At 43.3% G+C, this 18,476-nt stretch overlaps 1 protein-coding gene across 5 annotated transcripts; it reads right to left on the bottom strand.

The window, feature by feature from the left end:
- Positions 1-208: 208 nt before the first annotated feature.
- Positions 209-14,762, bottom strand: CDK1 (cyclin dependent kinase 1). Of its 5 annotated transcripts, none has more exons than XM_005313442.4 (8): positions 14,623-14,762; positions 10,404-10,460; positions 8,686-8,842; positions 6,327-6,450; positions 5,604-5,774; positions 4,624-4,787; positions 4,338-4,479; positions 209-601 (listed from the first exon to the last, which is right to left on the bottom strand). In XM_005313442.4, exons 2-8 carry the CDS (start codon positions 10,438-10,440, stop codon positions 485-487), a joined length of 912 nt encoding a protein of 303 aa, XP_005313499.1. In that variant the 5' UTR covers positions 10,441-10,460; positions 14,623-14,762; the 3' UTR covers positions 209-484. The 5 variants fall into 5 exon arrangements, with proteins under 5 accessions (XP_005313499.1, XP_023969326.1, XP_042703212.1 ...); XM_024113558.3 differs by having other exon boundaries at positions 14,575-14,709; XM_042847278.2 differs by having other exon boundaries at positions 10,404-10,455; positions 14,623-14,703.
- Positions 14,763-18,476: the final 3,714 nt, after the last annotated feature.

Raw genomic sequence — 18,476 nt, 5'->3', positions numbered from 1 at the left:
TGGAGGCAGAAAATCTTGTTGCCTTAGCTGAAGGGCAGTTTGGTCCTAGAGACTCCAGCAACAACACTGGCCTACCTCTGAATTCCTTACGTGGGGGGTATTACCTCATTAGTAACGAATGAGGAGCAAAGCAACGGAATTGTAATATCTTGAGATTTCACATTGGGTACTCCCACATCTGTGGTTCAGAAAGAATCCAGCAAAAGAGTGGGGGATTTAAAGCTTTATTTATAGAAATAGTGAACTGCATTAATAGCAGCAAGATTTGCATTGTATTTAAATTCAGCACTAATAATAGGTTAATATTTATTTACATTTAAGTAATATTTAAACCACGACACGCTAAATACAGCTGCAGTTTTAGAGCAGAAAGGACAGACATACAAAAAACAAAACAAAAAAATTAGACAGACTCAATAGTAAAAAAATGTCACGATTAATTATTTTGTTCAGACCACTCAGGTGGATTTAGTCCAATGGTGAATTAGAATTTCTTAATCTGATTGGCTGGAAGATTGGATTTGTCCAAGTCATCAAAGTATGGATGGTTCAAGGCCATTTTGCCAGAGATTCTTTTTGCAGGATCATAAATTAACATTTTCTGGGGATAAAAATAGTTTAGTTATGAAATGTAAATGAACTTAGTTCTTTGTAAAGCATGGTTGAACTTTATCTGCCAATACTTTAATAAAATAGAAAAAGGAGTTCTCCTATATGCAAGGACTTCCAAGCTCACTTTGACTAGGAAGCTTCAGTTTAAAAGGTATTTCAACCTACATCTTAAATACAGCACTTCTTAGAACTTCAAAACATGAGACAAATGCATTCATTTGCCCTCTGGTTTAGTAACCAAGCCACTATGTTTGGTAGTTCACCTATTTGCATTAAGCATGGTTTTAAAAGTAACTCTGGGTACCTCAGCCTTTGCCTTAGATTTAGTTTCCGGATAATGCAGCATTAACACCCTGCAGGATGTTATCAAGAATTCCACGCTTTTTAAGAAGTGCATTAATAGGCAGAATAGTCCAAGTTTGTTTCCCTAAATTCAGTATTCTTAAATAGATGTGAAGTTGACAGTCAATGTTTGAGCTAATACATATAAAATACTCTTAACTGCTCACTCATATGCACAAATACAATGTGAAACTCAGTTTGAGAGGTATGCAAGTGTGTTCAGTGTAGATGGGGTTAAGACAAACGAGGGATTTTTTTGTAAACAGCTTAAGACTGAGAAAATGGCAAGGTTTTTCTCCAATAGAACAAAGATTAAAAATTCAGCACAGACGTTACATACAGTGTATTAGTCTCCCCCCCAACCCCAGTTTTAGTACTAATGAGAAAAGGAAGCATTTTAGTTACGATGGCATTCAAGGGCCTTCTAGGCCACATAAGGAACCATTCAAGTTAGATAAAAACTTAAACTCAACTGGACTACTTTGTAGTATGCCAGTCCCAAAACTAAGACAAGCCTATGCAGGGCATGGGTCTTTCCTTTGCTGTATCCTCTTTTCAGTTAAAAGGTATGCTTTTGATAGGGAAATCCCAAAGCTCCACCTACCACTTCCCTCCCAACTTCTCTCTCTCTCTCTCTCCATGTTACCAAGGAAGACAAGGAGTAGTGCCTTCAAAAGAGTCAATTCAGATTCTGGAAGACGGACAGACGGATAATGGAGGGTCAAGGTACCCACTTCAAGACAGCAAGTCCTTGAATATTTTAAAAATGTAATCATTGTCTCTATTGGGAGGTCTCCCACTTTGAATTTCCAAGCCCTGAACTTCATTTGGCTAAAAACAGTTCTATAAAATAGAAATGTAAATATTGCTTCTGGCTTTAGAACTTGTGTATCATGTTTTAGCCCTAAACAACATGTTACAGCTCAGTTACATCTCTGAAAATAGGGTTTTCTAATGAACACTGACAACCTATATTAGTTAATTTTGGGAGTTGATGCACTTATGGGGAAAAAAAACATCTACAGAGTAACCTCAGAGTTACAGACACCTTGGGAATGGAGGTTGTTCATAACTCTGAACAACATGTTATGGTTGTTCTTTCAAAAGTTTATAACTGAACATTGACTTAATACCTCTTTGAAACTTTACTATGCAGAAGAAAAATGCTGCTTGTATCCAGGTTAATTTAAATGAAACAAGTACAGAAATAGTTTCCTTACCTGGTCAAATCTTTTTTTAATCTTGTCTTTATTTAGTAGTTTACATTTAATACAGTGCTGTACTGTATTTACTTTTTGTGGGGGGTGGGGGGGTGCTTTGATCCTGCTGTCTAACTGTGTATAGCAGGGGTTGGCAACCTTTCAGAAGTGGTGTGCCAAATCTTTATTTATTCACTCTAATTTAAGATTTCTCGTGCCAGTAATATATTTTAACCTTTTTAGAAGGTCTCTTTCTACAAGTCTATAATATATAACTAAACTATTGTTGTGTGTAAAGTAAATAAGGTTTCAAAATGTTTAAGAAGCTGCATTTAAAATTACATTAAAATGCAGAGCCCCCCCAGACCAGTGGCCAGGACCCAGGCAGTGTGAGTGCACTGAAAATCAGCTTGCGTGCTGCCTTCGGCACATGTGCCATAGGTTGCCTACCCCTGGTGTATAGGCTAGGAAACCTTTTAACACATACATTAATATCCACTAAGTTTTCAGGGCAGTATTTTTCAATCCTGGCATCAAAGAGTGCTGCGACCTCATGCGCCAAGTCACAACGCCACTCGCTCAAATTTGGACTGGCTGCCCCTTCATTATTATGTTCTGCTTGTTTTACATTAGAAGTCTGAGTACTCTAAGCTGGAAGACTGATGACTGCAGAATTAGTTAAATACCGATCACACAAGAGAGATTTTAAAAATCTCTATTACTAGTGATATTACAGAGAAAGGAAGCCCTTGTTAAAGATTCATCACCCTTGCTCTTTCATTTAATGTTTTTGTGCTCACAGGTCATCCTAAAAAAAAAAAAAAAAAGTGAGGGAAGACCAAGGACGTCATATCAATTTAAGCTATACTGATGCAGCGAATCTATAGTAGGGATTTGTAGGAGAACTACACACTACCACTGCCAAGTCCTGTGAAACAAAGTTTGTTTCACCTTTACTGTTCCACAGAGGTATTAAGATCAATGTCTCAAGCTTCAGGAAAAAGTTGGCACTTGGTTCCCTCCCCCGCCATTTGAAATGCAGGTCTTCCCTCCCTTCTTTGTTAGAGGGAGAAAAATCCCAGGAGGCTATGAATAGTTACATCACACAGGGCTGCAACCTGAGCTGCAGCCTTTCATCCCCACTAAGAGAATAAAGGATGCCAAGTTTACTAAAGTTGTCCAAGAATCCTAGGTTACATCATTATTGATTTCTAAAGATTTTGCTAAGGCCCTCCAAAGAGGCAAATGAGAACCTGATATTTTCCATATGAAAAAGTAGAAAAAGGCAGGAGTCTTCCCCCCATTCTCCCCAAGAGTTTAAGCCAGTCTTTTACAGATTGTAAAGGATAGGGGAAGGGTTGGGCTTGCAGTTTTAAGTATGACAGACTGAGGAATTGGTTTCGAAATGTACAAATGGTTTTGAAGTTTCCTTAAGGAAAAAAAGAAAAAAAAGCCGTAATTCCAGCAGTACAATTCCACTAACCAAATATTGGTTCAATATAACTTTAAAAGTTCCATCAGCAGGTACATCGCTCGCTAAACACACCTGATTACCATCCAAGTAATGAGCAGGGTGGCCCCAGCATAATTTGCAAGATCAGAACACAAGGTGGCTATGAATTCCTCTTGTTGTGTAAAGAACTGAACGAGTCCAAACATGGCAGAGAAGCTGAATCTTTTGGCCCAGAGGTAAGGGTGCAAACAAAACACTCAATAGATCTTATTCAGAAAAGTCCAAGCTAAAGGATGACTCAAGATAAATAGAATGCTATAACAAACTGTAATTTGGCCAAGAAACTAGGAATTCAATGTACAACCCGGAAGTATTTAAAACTTCAGGTTTAAGTTGTCTCTGAGTCACTAATAAAAAACAAGCTCTGGCTGCCCTCCTGCTTACCGATAGCTATGAAGGTGAGATCAAGAGATTATTTTAATAGTCCAGAGACCAAAGTTTGCTATCCATTCTGCTTCCTTGATGGATAGCAAAGTGTGCTAATTAGGCACAGTCACTAAACTCCTAGCAAGCTGCCTGCATGTCCCTTATTATTGCAGAGTTTGAGCACCTTTGAATTATAGTTGTACCAAGCTGGATTAAGTTGGTTTTAGATACCTTAGAAGACACCAGGTACTTTTAACCCCCAATAACCTCCTTAAGAAAAAAACTTTGAAGAAAAAGCCACTTACAGAGAGTAAATCTAGTCCATCTTCATCTAAGTTTTTGACATGAGACGCCAGACTGCCAGGTTTCCACTTGGGGAATGTGTTCTTATAGTCTTGCAAGGATTCCACTTCGGGCCACACCTCATTGTTGGGTGTCCCTAAAGCTCTACACAAGAATAAGCAATGAGCTGATAATTTGTATTCGAGCAATTGTAATGCATTATTAGAATGTTAGTGCAGAGTATAGCTTCATAAAGCATTCTTTGCGCTATGTATTTAGCAAAGATTTTAAAGATTTAGTGTTAAATACCTGAAGATTCTGAAGAGTTGATCAATTTCAGAGTCTCCATGAAAGAGTGGTTTCTTAGTTGCAATTTCAGCAAATATGGTACCAATGCTCCAGATATCTACAGGAGTTGAGTAACGAGCAGATCCTAGCAACACCTCTGGAGATCTATACCACAGTGTCACTACCTATTGCACAAGGAAATTCTTATTTGTAATTTATAGTTGCATTAAATCTTACAGCTTGTTGTACAAAAGTATGGCTCCTCATCTTCCAGAGGGAAAATTGTTCCGAATATATTAATTTTTAATAAAATATAACCAGAACTGTTGCCAACTAAACTACAAGTGGAACTTATTGATTTATTTGGAATAGCACTATCTGCAATAATTACATCCTGCTCTCTTTGAGGAGTGGATATATTTGCATGTTTATCAGCAAGGAACAAACTGATTTAAGTATTTTTGTTAGCATTTTGACAGAAACAGTCAAACTCTGTATGTTCGTTGTGATCTGTGGCAGAACTCCCTTTGATTCCATTGATTTTTTTAGGTGTTGTAGTTCAGAGCACCTCAGGGTAAGTGGACATAATAAACTTGGAAAAGTCAGTTTAAAAGTTATAGTACCACCTACTCTCAAGATTCATCCCTCACCCCCACCATTTGTGGTATTACAACCACACTGTTGTCACACTTACCAAAACGTGTCTATCAGAGTAAAAAAGAGACACGACTATAGTGAAGCTACCACTGTCAAATGCACAAATTGAAATTGAAAAAGTAGTCTCACTGTTATAGTAATCTTTTTGAAATGTAATTTTAAGATAAAGTTTTCAGAATAATGATTTTCTTAGTTGACAGTATCCTTTTAGCTACTTCATATTAGTAGTTAGCATTTCCTCAAAGAAACTATTCATGAACTGGAATGTGAGTTATTTATTATCACAGTGCCTACAAGCCTTAGTTGTGTCAGTTATGGAAAAAAAGCCACTGCAATTCACTTACCTCATGTGTATATACCCGGACAGGGATCCCAAAGGCTCGGGCCAGTCCAAAATCTGCTAATTTAATTACTCCTTTATCATCTATTAACAAGTTTTGAGGCTTTAAATCTCTGTGCAGAACCCTTCTTGAATGACAGAATACAATACCTTGCAAGATTTGATACAGGTAACTCTGTAGGAGTGAAATACGAGAAGGGAAAATTTTTAAATTACCTTTACTGCAAACTACTGTTCTGCATCATGTGGCACTATTTGCTAATGTCAGATCTGCCACTAGAGTTGACATACTATAGAAATGGTCAGTCAAGAGCCATAACGTTGAAAACAGTAAGTAAACTTTACAAAATTCTCTTCATGAAGGCAACATTGTTATGATCAATGCAAAAGAGATGTGTAAGAGATGTTTATTATTAAAATGCTTGTATTAGAACTAAGTCATTTTTATGCTTTGAAATACATCTATATAAATTTGACAGTACACTAGACAAAGAGTGTCAGATTTAAGATTCAGAAGGTCCACTCCTTAACGATACCAGCAAATTGTTCTCGAGTCTCCCCTCCTCAGGAGTGAAAGGAAAGAAACATCAAAAGCAGTCATGTAGTTTGAAGTATTATTTAAACAAAAAACAAAGAAACAAATGACAGATAACGTGCTCTTTCCATATATATCTTTAAAATACAAGAGGAAGTTTATAGTGACACAGTTACTATATTGACTCCTTACCTTAACAAGCATGGAATCTACATACTGGCCAGATGGAATAGAGTCCAAATATTTTTTGAGATCCATAGAAAGGAATTCAAAGATGAGGTACAGTCTTGAATCTTGCATAAGCACATCCTGAAGACTAATGAAAAATATATCTATGATACATTAACTCACTACTATACTTCCCCTGAACGCCTTACACAGATGCAAGCTGACATTACTTCTCAAGCACTTTTCCAAGAATCTCAGCTGGGGAAATGCTAAGCAATTCCAAGCTCTGAGGCTTTTCCTCCACATTGTCACAAAGTCACTTGGCTTTCATCTGAGCTGGCACAAATCAGGGTTATTTAGCCTCTCTGCAGTCTCAAGCAATGAGATTCAGTGCAGTTTGGGAGATCAGGCACATGTGAAATTATTAATGAAACTGGTAGTGCCAGGCCAACATGAAATTAAGAATTCAATCTTCTAGGCAGGAGGAAATAGTGCTCTAACGTCATCCAGAAAAAGATTCTGGGAAGCAGAGAGAAGCAGATCCCTGTCCTTTGAGTGTCTCTCTTTTTAAAAATGAGAAACAAGGTAGTAGATAGTGCAACTTTTGAAAATAAGTAAAGGCCCTATCCAACTTCCACTGAAGACAATTACTTCTGTAGGAGTTTGATCAATGCCTAAATTACTATATTATGGGCCCAATCTCACTGAGCTCTACAGAAACAGACTCCTATTTCAGTGGGGCTCCATGTAGACAGCTCAATGAAAGATTAGAACCTAAAATAGAACTTGTAATTTAGCGTTTTTTATGCTCCTCTTCAAAAATAAGAACACACAATGTGGATTGTGATTTGAACCCACACACAAGACAAAAAGACATCTTTAATCTTAACTGGTGAGCATATCTATCAACTAAAGCCCCAGTTAAGCCAAATAGGATCTGTATACCCTATGAGGAATAAGTGAATATTTTAGAGGCAAAATATATTAAATGGTTTACTAAGGTCAAGCAATTCTACTATAAATTCAAAGATTTCCAATACCCAATATTTTAATTACAACTCTCAGATTTGTACTAATTATGAAAGTGCTCCATCAAACAGCTATATATGCTAGAATATCTGCTGCAAAAACAAAGCAAACCCTTCAGACAGCCAGGACTCAAGCAAAACCACGTTAGTGGTCAGTCACTAGGGTTAGGTAAGTTACTTGCAGTTTTGAAGTAGCAGGTGATCCTCATGGCTCACTGAAGAAAGGCAGCATAAACGGATTCCAGAAGGGAGCCATAAAATCATAGAAATGTAGGGTTGGGACCTCAAAAGTTCATCTAGTTCAGCACTTTGCACTGAAGCAGGACCAAACACCCTGACAGGTGTTTGTCTAACCTATTCTTAGAAACATCCAATGATGGGGATTCCACGGGTCTCCCTTGGAAGCCTATTCCAGTGCTTAACTATACTAATAGTTATAAAAGTTTTTCCTAATACCAAACCTAAAAGTCTCCCTTGATGAAGATTAAGCCAATTACTTCTTGTCCTACTTTCAGTAGGCATGGAGAACAATTGATCACTATCATGTTTGTAACAACCTTTACCATATTTGAAGATTTATCAGGTTCCCATTCAGTCCCCCCCCCCGGAAAAAAAATGCCTAATTTTAACTTTTCCTTATAGGTCCGATTTTCTAAACCTTTTATAATTTTTGGTTGCTCTTCTCTAGACTCTTTCCAATTTGTCCACATCTTTCCTAAAATGTGGCACCAAGAACTGGGCCTAATATTCCAGCTGAGGCTTCCCCAGTGCCAAGTAAAGCAGGACAATTACGTCCTGTGTCTTACATATGACACTCCTGTTAATACACCCCAGAATATTAGCCTTTTTTACAACTGCATCATATAGTTGACTTGTTCAATCTGTGATCCACTATAACCCCTAGATCCTTGGCAGCAGTACTACCATTTAGCCAGTTATTCCCTGTTTTGTAGTTGTGCATTTGAGTTTTCCTTCTTATGTGAAATACTTTACACTTGTCCATATTGAATTTCATCCAGTTGATTTCCATTTCTCTTCAGCTGGAAAAAGGATAGCTATGCTGTACAGATTCCAAAGTGACAAATGAGAATCTTGGAAGATTCCCAAAGTGGTGGGTGGAGGAGGGAGAGGGAAGAAGAGCAGAAAGACACTAAGTAATAAGGACGTGCAGAGGAAAAAAAATCATTATCGGGGGCTGTATGGAAGATTTGTAGCTATGAGAAATTCAGTCTGAAGCAAAAGCAAGACCCTCCTCTTTCACTAGAGTGTTTAGTAATCATATTTGACATGGGAAGAGAGAGGGAGTCCGTCCCAACAGAGAAATTGGCTTAAATCTGAGAATATTGCATGCATACCAGACTATATTGGGATGGTGTAGCTCTTTTAGTAAAGAAATTTCCCTGATTGCTGTACTGGGAACACCTTCTTCCTCACTTTCTAGTCGAATTTTCTTCATGGCAACCACCTGGCCTGTGGATTTGTGTCGACCCTTATATACAACACCATAGGTACCTAACCAAAAAAAAAAAAAAAAAGTTGGCATACACTAAACCACACTGTGAACTTTTAAGAACAGATCAAGTCATGTTTAGTCATTTCAGATGAAACAAGGCTTTGTTCTATATAAAGAATCACTGCAGTGAAACCAGACACTTCAATCTGGATAAGGTTAGTATTTCATTTTATTCATTTTCTGTATCTACGCTATCAGTGATGTTTTATGTGCTGCATGCCAGAAATGGCTAGTGCCATTAATGTTTGGGCAGCTGGGAAAGCCAGATTAAAATTTTGGGATTACTTCCACAAGTCGAATTCTGAGCCATATAGAGAGTATTTAAATTTTGAGGAAGCTAGTTTGTTTTAAACTGGGATTTTTGTACTTTAGTTCATAATAAAGTTAGCTTTGTTACACTAAAATGAAAGTTGTACAAAGGGATATTGTTAAAAGGTGGCCTGTTTTCATACTTTTCTTGAAGCATTTTTAGTTCTTTGCTTTTTAAATTGAGCTGATACACACGAAAGATTAAAGTTCTTTAACAGGAAAACAAACCCATATTTTTTTAAAGATCTTTGCATACATGTTTATGTAATACTTCAGAAGGCACATAACTTCATACAGTACAGTATGTAAGTGTTTTACAACAGTGATTTCCCATAACAAGCAGATTTATAAAAGTGAATAGACTCTAGGTTTAGCCATTCTCTCTCATAAGGCCCGAGACAATTTGTTGCAAAGTCTTATTAGGCCAAAGAACTTGGTGCAAAATCTCAAGTCTACATAAAATCTGGAGTTTATGGAAAGACTGTACATAATCTTCTACTTTATAAAGTGATCCCTAACTGCGTAAACTAACTTTAATTAAAGCACAAAGAATGTGGATAATACTTGCACAGAGGAATTCAATACGTAGCACAAAAGTGATCTTCTTCCACAGTAACATGCTTTGTGCGTGCATTACAACAGACTAACGTTACTTCTGCACAGCAGTGCCATTGACTTAGCATCTTCATAGTTAAATGAAAGATATCAGATCATACCACTTCCATGGGCAGGATGTAGTCCAGAGCCAGGATATCACAGAAACTGATACTACTTTTCTTCTACATGTGCCCCCAGAAGAGAATGTAAACAGGACACAACTGCTTTTATGCCACAGCACAATCTGTGGGACAACCAGTGCATCAAATTTTAAGGGAGCCAAAAGGTCTTGAACTGTAGAGGCAGACATCAAAGCCTACAGTCTATTCTCCCACTCTAAGGGTTAGGAGTGGAATACAATCGGAGATGCACAGAGATAATCCTCAACATGAATGCAGGCAACTGACACCACAGGTAGGAGGTTGCACTTACTCCATTGGCACCATACCAAGATGCTTGAATGCACCTGTGCACTTATTTTGATGAGCCACAGAGTCATCTTGTCAGATCTCACTTTGTAGATCTATACAGACTCATCCAGGAGCTTAAGTGTACTAAGACTTTACATAGCAGCAGAATAGCTTCCTTCAGTGTCTAACAAATTGATAAGTCAAATTACATAGTGCAAAGGATCATCAAAAAAGTGCTACTCACCTTCACCAATCTTCTCTATCTTTGTGTAGTCATCCATTGCTATTTGTTAGGACTAGCCTTGAAATGGGGAGGTGGGGGGGCAGAAGGGGGAAGAGACAACAAAACCAGAGGTAAGTAGCTGCTATCCTAAAGCAGAATACAAAGGGACCATTGAATATATGGCTTGTCCCAGGACACCAATATACATTATATAGTGAGACATTAGATTAGTTTGGGAAGGTTCTGAATGTGCACATGAGCTTTGTATCCTGCTTAAACTTGGATTCATCCAACTCAGTTATGACAAAGTAGCAGGGAAGACATTTCCCTTACTATTCACACCTCCACAACAAAGCAAAAAACCCCCAACCAGTGTTTATTCAGGGTTCCAACCACTCACAACAGCGTAAGGCTTTAGGATAGGTGGTGGAGGTGCATAACAGGGATGCAGTGATCTCGAGACAAGAAGTTACTGTTAAACAACTATAGTTCTTTGAGTGTTGCCTCTGCACATTCACACTTGAGAGCTAAGAGTTGGGAATTTTCTAGTTGTGTCCACAGGGGTCAGTCACCCTTCCTCTCATAACATGGTCAGAAGATATAAATGGGAGAGTGGCTCCCCAACCACCCCATAGGGATGGTCTACACTGGGGGCAGAAGGGAGGGGTCGATGTAAGATACGCAACTTCAGCTACGGGAATAGTGTAGCTGAAGTCGACGTTATCTTATTTCGACTTACCTCAGGTCCTCACAGTGCGGGATCGACAGCTGCGGCTCCCCCATAGACTCCGCTACCGCCGCTCCCCCTGGTGGAGTTCCGGAGTCAACGGGAGTGCGTTCGGGGATCGATATATCGCGTCTCGTCTAGACGCAATATATCGATCCCTGATAGATTGATTACTACCCGCCGATTCGGCGGGTAGTCTGGACGTACCCTTAGTTTCTTTTGATTGCTGATATGAGGGCAGGCTTACACCACAAATGGAAATAGTCAGAGATGCCCTCAAAAAAGAAAAATTGCAGTTTTTGTATGTAAATAGTGGGGGGGGGGGGGGGAGGTCAATTTTTTCTCTTTTTTTTTTGCTTCGCATTTGACAGCACTTTACAGTGCTACCAGCAAGGGCAGTGAAATGGTTGGACACCAGCAGGAGGAACAAACAATGAACAGGAAGGAGGCAGGAACCTCAACAGTAGGGAGGAGAGTGAAACAGATTTGGGAGTGAAGAGGGAATAATGGGAAGCATAGGAGAGGCTGCCCCAAGACTGCTCCCCACAACGCACTCACTCAACGGTCCTGTCTCCTTCTTTCTCAAACTCATCCAATTCACTCACAGTAAAGAACTTGTACTTCTATACTTTAATAATCTGACATTTACTCAATAGAGATATATGAATATTTTCTCTAATACACAGTAAAGTAAGGCCCCTAACATATTTGCTTTGAAAAGAACGTGTCACAACAGTAAAAACCTCAAGCACCACTACTGTCCTAGACTAAGGTGAAGGTAGAGGGGGAAGGATACTGGGATGCGTTTAAACACATGATGGGGATGTCACGTGTAATTTTCTGTACAACTTCTCAAACCATTTCATTTGACACTGCTAAGCAGAGACATTAAGTTTGGAAAGGATTTAATGTATCATTATTGGCATTTACAGTAACTCCTCACTTAAAGTCATCCTGGTTAACGTTGTTTTGTTGCTGATCAATTAGGGAACATGCTCATTTAAAATTGCGCAATACTCCCTTCTAACATTGTTTGGAAGCCACCTGCTTTGTCCACTGCTTGTAGGAAGGGCAGCCCATTGCAACTCCCTGCTCCCCTAAGTTGCCTAGTGCCGCCCAGCAAGCTCTCAATCAGCAGTTCAGCTGTCCCTCCCCCGACTGCCATGTGCTGCTCCTGCCCCCTGCCTTGGAGCTGCTCCCAGAGACTCCTGCTTGCTGTGCAGGGGGCAAAGCAGGGGGGCTAATGTCAGGGTGTCCCCTCCCCCCTGCTCCTGCTTACCCCTCCTCCATATAGAGCAAGGAGGGGACATGGACGGAGAGAGTTTGGGGCAGCAGCTGCTGTCTCAACTTCCTGATCCACTTAAAAAGACAATGCACTTAAGAGTGGGTCAGCTTACTTAAAGGGGCAGCGTGCATCTCTCTCTCCCCCACACACAAGGTGTGTGTCTCTCTGTCTGCTATGCTGTCTCCCCTCCCTCCTGATCCTGCTGCCTTGATGAGAGGCTACATTAACAACAATGTGTTAACCCTTGAGGGCTCAGCGGAGTGCTAGTCCAACATTTAGGGCATTCCCTAGAACTATCCCTCCCTCTTCCACCCTCTAACTTCACCACCTCAATCAAGCTTCACAATCATCATAGCTCTGAACAGTATTAAATTGTTAAAACTTATACTGTGTGTATATCTATAGAATATATAGCTTTTTGTCTGGTGAAAAAAATTTCCCTGGAACCTAACCCCACCTATTTACATTAATTCTTATGGGGAAATTGGATTTGCTTAACATCGTTTCGCTTAAAGTCGCATTTTTCAGGAACATAACTACAACGTTAAGCAAGGAGTTACTGTACTTGATTTACTCTGATACAATTTTATAATGAAGTAAACAGTTAAATCTGTAGATGGGGAAGGAGAATCAGGCTCATGAGTGAGTACTGTTCAAACAACTTTACTACAACAATGAAATGAAGATTGTTTTCACACGGATGTGGTAATAGTACATCCTTAACACAAGTTATTTCAAGAGCTCACAAATAAATTTCTACATAGTTTGACAGCCTCATTCTCTGAAGTCTTCTAGAGGAAGACTTTTTTTTTATTAGAATGTCTTGGGGTGGCTATGAGGTTGGTAACCTGATCACCCAACTCTTTAATTCAGGTGGTGGTGGTGGGTTTAAAAAGTAAGTAATACTGCCCAAAGACAATTTTACTACAAACACATGAGAACACAGTAAAAGAAAAACTCTTTGGGGCAGAGGCCTTTCCATCCTGTGTCTATATACCATGAATTCCTACAGTGTTTTTATACAAAGTTACCACATTAACATTCATATAGTGTTTTTAAATAATGTTACTAGTTAGATTATGAAAACTGAAAGTGTTTGAAGATGCACTATCAATCTGACAGTTTAAAGCAGTCATTCCGATGCTATTTCTGCCCAGGAATCCTAATGCCAGTTTACGGTTTTATTTACATTTTCCTAATTTAACTCTTGCTCTTCTGTGCTGTTGTATTAGAAAAACACACCACACACAGGAAGCTTTCTAGGAGCAGGGAAAGAGTGAAGCTGACTATAAACAAATGCTCAAAGACGACAAACTAAAGTATTTCCCCTTTCTAATCTCTGTCAATTAACAGTATTTGGTCATTACTTTTTATCTACTAGCAGTGAGTTCAGACAGAAGTGTGTTAGTTTTAGGGTGCTCCACTTAGTGTCTAGTGTATTTGTCAGCGATTGTGGTGTTTGTTTACCTTCGCATGGTATGAGCTAGAGAGCTTAATTTTTTTGTTCGAAATTTCCGTGCCTCGTTGGCCGGATGTGGTTACAAGTAAGGCCAGGGATTTAGCGTCTTTCAAAAGAAAGAGTGGACTTTAAAATTTTAAACACATCCCTACTGCTACATTTCGTTAATATGGGTGCATTTAACCTATGAAACGGTGGTGCAATTTACTCCTAATCTTATTAACAGTTTCCTCTGCCATTAACCCCAGGCAGGCCGGACGCTGCAGCGCTGCGCTGCAGAGCTACCAGAGGCATGAGGTGAAACAGGACACAGAGGCTGCCCTTGCCAGACAGCTGCCAGTGCCCATCGCCCTTGCAGCCGCCACCGGCTCTTTCGCTGCTTGCACGGAAATAAAGGGAGGCGATTCCCTTCGCCCTTGCGCGGCCCAGCGCCAGCCACCCGCTCTCCAGCCCGCCATCCTGCCGGCGGGGCCGGGGCCCTTTCCTCACCCACTGCCCATCCCCCGCTCAGGACGGGGGGAGAGGGGGGAGAGGGGGGACCGATCCCCCGATTCCTGCCCGTTTCCCGGCTAGAAACCCCCTCTCTCCTGCAAGCCCCCTCTGCCCAGAGGGCTCAGCAGGCGGAGAGGCGCCCGCCTCCCAAACACCCCCCGGTACAACCCCCCCGCACCTCACCGGCCCGGACCCCGGCCCCGCACCTCCACCCGACCCTGCACCTCACCTCACGCAGCGGGCCCCGGCTCGAGCAGCCGCTCGCTCGGTCACTCACCTCCCTCCCTTGCTGCAGGAACAACCCCACACAGCGAGGCTCGGAAAGAGGACGCTGCAAGCGCCTGTGCGGGGTCGATTCGAACTAACCGCGCCAAGCCGCCCCCGCTCCACCAATAGCGTCCCGCCGAGATATTCAAAGCGGCCAATCATCAGGCACCCCTGGGCAGGCGCCAAACACAAGCTGAAAGGCGGTCTCCGGGAAGAAGCGCGGCTGGGCTCGTCAACCTGAAAATGCTTTTGAGTGTCCTACTGATTTCTAATACAAAGGCAAGGAGCAGGTATTGTAACGTGGGCGGGTCCTTTCAATACTCAAGAAAGTCTTATTGGTACTTCCACCAGCATTTACAGGTGCCAAGGCTCTTTGCTTTGGGCTTTATTTAAAGAGAGTCTTTAAAGTCTGCCCCTTCTGGGATGAAGGATTTTCCTGGGTGTTTCAATGAGACATTATCAATCTGCCTCATACTTTTTGTAATTTTTGTGAATGATCACAGCCCCCCACATCAGTCATAGGCCAGATAAATGCAACAAATTAGTAATGGAGATGCCAGCTATATTCCCTGGATCCCTTCCTCTATCATGCTCATCAGTGTAGGATCTGACACCTCCCAATCAGTGATCTTTGCAGCATCCCTAAAGTTGGACAATATTGTTACTCAGTAAAATGCTTGCAGACTGTTTAGACTGATGCACCCATCTATGTGCATTCCTTGAGACCATCCTTTGGCACATAGAATCATAGAACCATAAGGTCAGAAGGAGCTGCAAGGGTAATCATGCTGTAAAATGCTCAGAGAGATTAGAGAGGCTAGAAAAACAGAAAACCCAATAACAATGGTGCATTTCAACTATCTCCACATTGTCTGGGAACATGTGACCTCAGGACAGGATGCAGAGATTAAATTTCTAAACACCATTAATGACTGCTTCTTGCAGCAGCTAGTCTCGGAACCTAAAAGGCAGAAGTGACTTGTGGGGTGGGTCATGTCCCCCCCCCTGCAATTTCTGCCAAGGTTTATATCCACTGGAGACATCTGACTCCTCCCCAGCTGGCTGCTATATGAAATGTATAGACAACTTCTCCCCTCCTCACACAGACCTGGGCTGGGCAGACCTGCTGTGGAGCTCCCGCTGGGTGGGTAGGGCATTTGGCAGCTGGGCTCCAGGCTCACTTGCTGCTCTGGTCAGCATCCACAGCACCTCTCTCCCACTCATCTCCCCTGCACGCTGTTGGCTCCTGCCCCCTCCCACATGCACATAGCTGGTGCTAGCCCTCAGTGCCAAGCTCCTCATTTAGGCGTTTGCCCTGCGTCCCGACCCATGCTTGGTTGGGATGCAATTTGTCCCGATATTTTGCGACACTTTGCTTTTTTTTTTTTTTTTTTGCTCTCCCTCCCCCCCCCCCCCCCCCCATGTGTCCCGATATTTTCTTCCTCTCATCTGGTCACCCTATCATTCCCATCTTCCCTGCACACAGATGGCTCCTGCCCTTCCCCCCAGTACATAGCTGGGTGTAGGAGTGCAGCTCACATCTGGTTCCCACATACAGCTGGCTTTGGCCCAGCTGCCTGCAGGCTCAGAGTGGTTCCCTCACAGCTACAGCCTCTCCCTGACCCTCATGCATGCAGCTCACTCTACGCTTTTACTGCCAGTTCCTACAGCTCCTGTCCCCCATGCTCTGTATAACACAGCTAGTGCTGAGCTCGCCACATTACTCAACAGCCGCTCCCCGCCTGCCTGCCCCAGAAAGCAACTCAGGTACAGCAGCTCTCTCCCTTTTTCACATGTCTCCCCAGGCACTGGCTTCCTTACCTGCCCAGAGCAATCCCTGACACCAGCTGCGCTGGAGACTGACGGGGTTGGTGCTGTGAGAGCCAGAGCTGCAGCAGGTCCTGTCAGCGTACGCTGCCGACGTGCTCCTCGTGGTCCAGGACCCAGGTGACCTGGCATGGGTGGAGACTTGCTAAGCCATCTACTCGGTAGCCTCTTTGACCTGGGTGAGCTGGGTTAAGAGCTCTGGCCTGGTGGTCAGGGATGGGTGGTAGGCAAGCTCCTTCCCACCCATGCTTCAGGCCATCTGGTGGCGCACAGGTCCGCTGCTCTATCTCGGTGTTTACTTACCTTTCTGCCACGCATCCATCTCCGCTGGAGAACTGGCAAGGTTTAGAGGGTAGGGTGGCAGAGTGGTTCCAGAGATGGACAGGACTACTCTGGTGCCTCTCCCTCTGAGGGAGGGCACTGGTGTTCAATCAGCTAGTCCTGTCCATGCTCTGGCACCAGCTCAACACCCTGGTCCCGGCCCCGGGCTTCCTGGCCAACCTCCGGACATTGATTCTGGAGTTCTTCTGGGTAGGAGTGCACTGGGTCTCTGCAGGGGTCTTCCACCTGCCCCTGGAGGAGGGAGGACAGAGCCTGAAGTGCCTGCGCACTGAGGTCCACGTCTTTTGCTTCCAGGCCCTGCAGAGGCTCCTTTATGGTGTAAGTAGTCCGGCGTGGAGCATACTGGCGCACGCTTTCCTGTGCTGCTTCCGAGGGCTCCGATACAACTGGCAGCTCCTTTATCTCCATCCAAGAGGTCTTCAATGAGACATGTCTGAGCCTCCAGTCTTCTACCAGGACCTCCTCCGGACCTGGAAACTGCTCTCTGTGACCAGGTCCGTGGCGGCCACTGAGGGTGGATCTCCTCGTGGAGCCCCTGCTACACAACCCCCAGCTCCATGTGCAGGTGGCGGAGTCGCCCTCGGTGTGCCAGAGGTTGGTCCTGGCAGAAGTCACCAGAGTCTGAGACTGGCTGGATCCCTTGATGTTTGCTCGGCGCATGGGGCTCTCCAGCCCTCGTACTTCCCGGCGCGTACTTCAGGAGGTTAGGGCCGCTTTACCGCCTACTGCTCGGGCTTTCCTCGACCAGGTCCTGCGGGAGGGCACGCTCCACCACCCTCCACCCCAGACCCTCTGGACCTTTTCATCAGGTCCCTGCCCCGTGGACCTACCCAGCCATCCCACCCCTTTACTTTGAGCCAGCTGCATGAATTACAGCCAGTTTGCTTCCAGACCGCGCCAAGAAAACATTTGTACATGCTCGGGCTTCACACTCTTCATGTCCTCACCCTCGTGTCCTGCCCCGGCCAGCCTATATTCCAACTTGGTCCCAAGGTCCACTGGCAACATCAGCTGGGGGCTCTTTCACGAAGCCGTGAGCATGGGCGTGTACTTGGCGCGGTTCACTCCCATCCCAGACACCTACCCCTTTTGTGGCACGAGGGAGACCCTGGCGCATGTATATCTGGAGTGCGCCAGGTTACAGCCCCTATTCCGGCTCCTCCTGGATCTATTATTACATTTTTGGTTGCACTTTTCCCTTCATCTTCTCATCTATGCACTCCCTATCCATGGCCTCACAAAGTCGCAGGACCTCCTTGTCAACCTCCTCCTAGCCCTGGCCAAAATGGCCATCTACAAAACCAGGGAGAGGAGATTGGCTGACGGGGTTTCCTGCAACTGTGGGGGCCTATTTCCACTGCTCAGTCCGTTCACGCATCCAGACAGAGTTCCTCTGGGCGGTGTCCGCTGGCTCTCTTGACAGCTTCGAGGATCAGTGGGCCCTGTCCAGGGTTCTCTGCTCGGTGTCCCCATCAGGTTCCCTTCAATTAGCCCTTACTCCCGTTCCTGTTATATCTTTAGTTGTCCCCTGCAGTCATTTGGAATCCTGGACCTGTGGATCCTCCCCTTAGGCTGCGAGGAGGTCCTTTAGCAGTGGGCGGGCAGAAGCTCGCCCACTTCCTGGATCTCAACAGGACCAGCTGCAGCAGTCTTTCCCTTGGATCTTAAAGTCTGACACTTGTGCTGCCAACGAGG

Source organism: Chrysemys picta, chromosome 7 (assembly GCF_011386835.1).
Source record: "Chrysemys picta bellii isolate R12L10 chromosome 7, ASM1138683v2, whole genome shotgun sequence".
Classification (NCBI taxonomy): domain Eukaryota; kingdom Metazoa; phylum Chordata; order Testudines; family Emydidae; genus Chrysemys; species Chrysemys picta.
This window is presented reverse-complemented; position numbering and strand designations above follow the sequence as displayed.

Bases quoted from the DNA above. Each gene is read 5' to 3' on its own strand.
- CDK1 (XM_005313442.4), bottom strand. From the start codon at position 10,440: ATGGATGACTACACAAAGATAGAGAAGATTGGTGAAG. The intron at 4,480-4,623 runs GTATTTAACACT...ATTCTTGTGTAG, and splicing joins CAACTCTTCAGAATCTTCAG to AGCTTTAGGGACACCCAACA. The intron at 602-4,337 runs GTAAGTGGCTTT...TTTTATCCCCAG, and splicing joins ATGGACTAGATTTACTCTCT to AAAATGTTAATTTATGATCC.